At 35.6% G+C, this 6,755-nt stretch overlaps 1 protein-coding gene across 1 annotated transcript; it reads right to left on the bottom strand.

The window, feature by feature from the left end:
• Nucleotides 1-474: 474 nt before the first annotated feature.
• LOC115222491 lies at nt 475-2,104 on the bottom strand. Its single transcript, XM_029792719.1, has 2 exons — nt 2,002-2,104; nt 475-926 (listed from the first exon to the last, which is right to left on the bottom strand). Exons 1-2 carry the CDS (start codon nt 2,102-2,104, stop codon nt 475-477), a joined length of 555 nt encoding a protein of 184 aa, XP_029648579.1.
• Between the last annotated feature and the right edge of the window lie 4,651 nt (nt 2,105-6,755).

The raw sequence follows: 6,755 nt of genomic DNA, 5'->3' as shown, positions 1-6,755 counted from the left end.
AAGTCTTTTGAGGTTGAAAATTTTCTCACTGTTCTACATCTTACATAAACTCCTTCAGTACAATCTTTGAAGGATATCTGAAAGACTATTGTAAAATACAGTGCAAACAAGGTAGGAGCAGGAATATCATTTTGTTTTACACCATTTTCTACAGAGATTGGATCTGACAAGGTACCTCCAACATTAACTCTCACCTTTATCACGTCATGAAATTGTCTAAGAATTCTCATAAATTTTTCAGGGTAGCCCAGCTTTTTCAGGATTTCTGGAAGTGCAACTCTATTTACAAAATCAAATGCTTTTGTCAGGTCAATAAAAACTTGATATAACTCTATATCCTGTTCAATATACGTATCTTGAAACTGTCTAGCTGAAAATACCAAATCCAGAGTACTCCTACCACCACTAAACCCACACTATGATTCTGGTTGAACCTCACTAGCATTGTACAGAAGCAATCTATTCAGCATTACTCTACAAAGGATTTTGCCAGCCACAACAATTATTGCAGAAATCCTTTCCACCTTTTGATTTATAGAGTACCTCCAAAATTGTATAACACCAATCCCGAGGAACCACTTCACTATACCAAACCCTCTGAATCACATCTGTCGACATTGTACAGAGATGTTTACCACCATAATTGTATATCTCTGCACCTAATCCATCCATACCTGGGGCCTTTCCATTGTTCAATTTCCTGATAGCCACTCCTATTTCAGCCAGATTCAGAACCTCTACTAAATGATGTTTTGTTGGCCTTTCAGGTATATTATCAAGAACAAAGAGATCAACTTCAGTGGGTCTATTGAGCAACACATCAAAATGCTCTTTCCATTTCCTAACAATATCTCTAGGATTTGTTAGTAATTCTGTGCCAACCTTGCTATAAAGTGAAGTAACCATTGATGAAGTTGGATCAAAAACTTTTTCAAGATAGATTTAAAAAGTCTTAAATTGTTAGCATTTGAAGTTTCTTGAATTTCATTGCATCTATCATTCCACCAATTCTCCTGCATCATCCTCATCTTCCTCTGCACTATTGCTTTTACTGCCTCAAAATGTATAGCTGCTGTCCTGTTCATTGAAAAGTCAGCATTTAGCAACATGCAAACATATTGAATGCCTTTTGCTTTTCCTCTAAGATAAGAGCAATTTTTCATCATTATCGTCAAACCAATCCTGATGCTTTTTCACACAAAACCAAGAATGTTACTACAAATCTCGTAGACTCTCTCTTTGAACGAATTCCAACTTCCATTACAGGACAAATTATTTATCTCACTCACAAAATCACTGTGTACTGATAGTATCTTAAGTTTATTGACATTGATCTATTTAGGTAACTTGACATTGTTTGCTCTAACCTTAGACTTGACAACAAAATTTACCTTAGCATGTAAAAGCCTATGGTCCTTCCAGCACTCTGCACCACACATAACTATAAAAGTCCCTGATATCATGTTTCCTAGTGGGGATATAATTTATAAGGTGCCATTTCTTAGTTTGAGGATGCATCCATGTTGCTTTATTTTTTTTATTTATTTTTTTTCTAGTTTCAGCTCAGAGCTGTGGCCATGCTGATGCACCGCCGTTATATTTATTTTTTAGTTGAAACATTGTGTTCATCTCACACAGATCCACTCTGCACACGTCTGTAATAGCAATAAACCGTTACTGTTGAAACTCCCACCCCCATGCTTTCCGAAAACACCCCAAGTTTACCAATCTGCACCAATGCAAGCATTAAAATCACCTAAAATGACAACTTTGTCATTAGGATACTGCAGATAATCTCTGTAAGTGATGGATAGAAGATAAGTTTATCATCTTAGGACAAATTCACAGTTGGAGCATATGCACTTATAAATGTTGCATGGTGACCATTTCTTAATGGAACTGTTAAAGGCATCAAACAATCAGAATGACCATATGACAGTTCTTCAAGTTTCAAAACCAGAGTGGTTTTAATTGCAAATCTTACTCCTGATTCTCTCTTACCAATCTCATCCCGACCACTCCAAAATAAATGATATCCAGCAGATTTCTCTGCAAAATTCCCTTTTCCATGAATTCTTGTCTTGGCTAATGCTACAACATCCATACCATATCACTGTAACTCTTTTGCAACAAGTGAAGATCTTCTCTTTGGATGAGATTTCAACAGTGCATTGTCTAATAAGGTCTGAACTTTCCAACAGCCAATATTCATAGGCTTACACCTTAACCTGAATTTATTCACAGTTGCAGGATGATGACCAGACCTAGGCTGTGGTGCCCTGGGACACCTACAAGGCCAGACCACAAAACAAAGTGTTTCAGAGCCCTTCTTGCCATTTACATCAGTACCAATATTGACTTTGATTGTTTGATTGTGCCTTTTTTAGGTCTTGGCCAGTAATGTACATGCAAGGTGTTCATTTCCTTTTCCTTTCAAGTGATACCTGTGCTTGATGCTTTTTAAAGTGAGGCAAAATTTTGCACAGGACTGATCCCACTCTCTAAACTATAAAACATGATCCAAAAAGAAGAGCAAATCGACCTCACTTGGTTTTGTATCAGGCTCCATCTACCCCTTACATGGCTTTGTTAAACACAGAAACTCCATCTATCCCTTACATACATACATACGTACGAACATACATACATACGTACATATATACATACATACATACATACATACATACAAACGTATGTACGTACATACATACATGCATACATACATACATACATACATACATACATGCATGCATACATACATACATACATACATACATACATATGTACATACATACATACATGCATACATACATACATACATACATACATACATACATATGTACATACATACATATGTACACACATATTATATATGTATATGTAAAATAGTAAAGTATATTGTTTTATTGTATTATTCTTTTACTCGTTCCAGTGCCGGAGCACTACCTTAAAGGGTTTAGTCAAAGAAATTGACCCCAGGACTTATTCCTTGTAACCTGAGTACTTAGTCTATCAGTCTCTTTTGCCAACCTGCTAAGTTACAAGGATGTAAACACTTCAACATCAGTTGTCAAGCGATTGTGGGGGGACAAGCACAGACATAGACACACACACACACACGATGGGCATCTTTCAGCTTCTATCTACCAAATCCACTCACAAGGCTTTGGTCAGTCTGAGGCTATAGTAGAAGACACTTGCCCCAGGTGCCATGCAGTGGGACTGAACCCAGAACCATGTGGTTGGGAAGCAAGCTTCTTAGCACACAGCCACATCTGTACCTATCTATATAAATAAATGTGTCTGATAATGATATTCATTGTAAACATCCCTTCGACTTTTATTTTTTATTTGAGTTTGTCATTTGTTATCTATATATGTATGTGTGTGTGTAAGTATGTGTGTGTGTGTGTGTGTGTGTGTGTGTATGTGTAAATTTTTTATCGCAATGAGATAAAAAACGAAGGCTGTGTAGATTTTAGAAAACTTATAGATTAGGTCTTACAGCTGTTTCCAGGATATTTATTCATTGGAGATGGTATGAGAGGGTGGTTAAGTAATAGTTTATTTAGATAAGATACAAAATAGAGATTGAGGTGGAGGAATGAAAATAGATGTGAGATATGTAGGGATATTGTACTTGTAGATCCATTATTTAGGCAGAATGGTATACATATAAGATTATTACATCTCGTTCAGAGATTTATTATTGATTCCAATTCCTTTTGAGTAAAATCCAAAATTGGTCATTCCAAGTACAGTGTTTACACACAGTGTTATTGAATCAAGGGTTTTATCTAAAGTGACCTAAAAGTAGGGAATGTATTAGTAGTGTCAAATCAAAAACAGTAAGAGAGGAATAAGGGGAGAGAAAAAAGAAGAGAAAAAAGAGAAAAAAAAAGAGAAGTAAGGAGAAAAATAAAATAATAAAAAAAGAAAAAAACAAGAAGAGAGGAATAAAGGAAAGAAAGAAAAAAGAAAAACAAAGATATAGATAAGGGAAAGTGTACCAGTTAGTGGTCAGTGGAGATAATTTGAAAGTAGGAGTGGGGAGATAAGGGTGAAAGAGAGAGAAAGGTATTAGAATGTAAAAAGATAGAAGGAATGAGGGGGGGGCTGATAAATGGTAAATGTGTAGTGATAGAGTCTAAGTCATGGGGCAGAGAGAGAGGGTTAGAAGTAAGGAATGAAGAATTTAGGAATTTAGATGGTTTGGCAGGTCAGTGCTTAGTAGTAGAAGAAAATATATATGTGAAAATGTAAACATATGTATATATTAGACTTGTATATATATTTATACAGATGTTTATACATATCAAAATCTACATATACAACTCTTACTCATATGTATATGCACATATACGTTCGTCTGCATGTATTATTGCCCCTGTATACACAGGTATATACCTTGCATACATACATACATTCACACATACACAAAATCTGTTACTCAGAGATTCAAATTCCTGTAACTCTGAGTAACAGTTTTTGTAATATTTTTGCTGCTTTTTAATATATTCGAGTATTATTTTTTTCCACCTTGTTTCGCATTTATGTGCTTACTCTTAAATACTATTGGATTTTACTTATAAGGTATTGGAATCTTATATGTAACCATTCTGCCTAAATAATGGATCTACAAATACAATATCCCTACATATCTCACATCTTTTATGTACACTAACTAGTATACTTCCCTTATCTATATCTTTGTTTTTCTTTTTTCTTTCTTTCCTTTATTCCTCCTTTCCTGTTTTTTCTTTTTTTATTATTTTATTATTTTTGTCCTTACTTTCTTCTCTTTCTTTTCTCTTTTTTTTTCTTTTATTTTGTCCCTCTCCTTATCCCTCTCTTCCTGTTTTTGATTTGACCCTACAAATACATTCCCTACTTTTATGTGCATGCCGAAATTGCGAAGATGATCCGGTTCTTGACTGAAGATTGAAGGCTTCGAATGTCCTATCCGTGTTTTTTGTATCGTCTTCTAAATGTTTTGCGTTCCTGTCCCAGTTTGTATTTTTTTACATACATACACACACACCACATATATATATATATATATATATATATATATATATATATCATTAATATATATTATATAATACTTTATTTAAAGCAGCAGAAAATACACAAAACCTGTTACTCTGAGTTTCCATTGCCGTTCATCGGACAGTTTTTACTAGCAAAAACTGTCCGATGAACGGCAACGGGAAATCAGAGTAACAGGTTTTGTTGAATTTTCTGCTGCTTTAAATAAAGCATATACTCTACCACTGGTATTTGAGTACTCTTTTTTCCACCTTGTTCAATTTATGTGTTTACTCCGGTATATATATATATATATATATATATATATATATATATATAGAGAGAGAGAGAGAGAGAGAGAGAGATAGATAGATAGATAGATAGATAGATAGATAGATAGATAGATAGATAGATAGATAGATAGATAGATAGATAGATAGATAGATAGATAGATAGATAGATAGATAGATAGATAGATAGATAGATATATTGAACTGAATTGAATTAAACTGGTTTCAACTCATGAGCTGTGGTCATGCTGGAGCACCACCATTTGGTGTTGCTACATAACTTTTTCTTCACTAATTCATTTTGGAACCTGACATTTGGTGCATGAGGGAGTTTGATGCCGCTGCTCTCATTTGCACTTCCTGCTGTGAAGTTGGTTCATCTGGGACACTTGACAGTAAGAGATCTAGTTTCATTTTGAAGACACCTACATCCACCCCATGCAGATCCCTCAGGTTCTTCATAGCCCAGGCTGTTGCAATATCTTGTCTGATATTTTGATGGCAAAGTTGGAATCTTTGGCACTATGTAGTGGCACCCTGTTATAGCATTAGTATAACTCTCAATGACAAAGTTTGGGAAAGTCCCTCCAGGATCATCCAGATGTATATTAGGGCATACTTTTCCCACTTGCACTCTAGGGAATAGAGTCTCAATCTCTTGAGTCTTTCCCAAAAGCTTATATACCACATAGAGGCTGTCTTCTTCATGTAGCTTTGTTGGATTGCCTCAAGTTCTGTAATTAATTTGACACTGGGAGCAATAGTTAAAGTGGCTTAGGACAAATGTCCTCTAGAGGACCATCATGGTTTCCTGATTTCTCGATTTAAAAGTTCTAAGAATTCATCCAGTCAGCCATCTGCATTTCATTTCCAACTTAGCAACAAGTACATGGAAGGATGAATCATTACTCATGTAAATGCCCAGGTCTCACACTGTGTCTCTGGGATTGCAATCCCTCCAGGTCCAGTGTATTTTATTGGTATTGCAGTTAGTTTTGCATGTTGACAGCATAGGGCTTGAAACTTTTCAGCATTAGACTGCATATTATTCTTCTTGGCCCACATGTATGTTTCATCTAACTCATGTTGCAGGTGCATAGCATCTTCAGGGTTCTGTATCACCTGTGGGAGTTTTGTATCATCTGCATAACTTGTGATCATGGCTCTCTGTAGGGCATATCTGAGAGGACCATTATAAACAGTAGTGGTCCCAAAACAGTGCTTTGTGGAACACTGCTCAATATTTGCATGTCAGTAGAGGTAGCCTTATTGGCTACTACTGCTTGACTTCTATTGTTCAGAAAGTCATGCAGCCATTCTCCCACTTTCCTGACTATGCTGAGATCATGTAGTTTGTGACCTATCATACCATGATCAACTTTGTCGAAAGCCTTTGCAAAGTTGAGATATATCACATCCACATTTGAGTGGTTGAGG

This window comes from Octopus sinensis, linkage group LG20, assembly GCF_006345805.1.
Source record: "Octopus sinensis linkage group LG20, ASM634580v1, whole genome shotgun sequence".
Classification (NCBI taxonomy): domain Eukaryota; kingdom Metazoa; phylum Mollusca; class Cephalopoda; order Octopoda; family Octopodidae; genus Octopus; species Octopus sinensis.
Note: the sequence above shows the minus strand (reverse complement) of the source record. Positions and strands in the feature narration are given on the sequence as shown.

Coding starts and splice junctions, on each gene's coding strand:
- LOC115222491 (XM_029792719.1), bottom strand. CDS start 2,104: ATGGATGTTGTAGCATTAGCCAAGACAAGAATTCATGGAAAAGGGAAT. Junction 927..2,001: donor GAGTGGTCGGGATGAGATTG/GTAAGAGAGAAT, acceptor ATCTTGAAAAAG/TTTTTGATCCAACTTCATCA.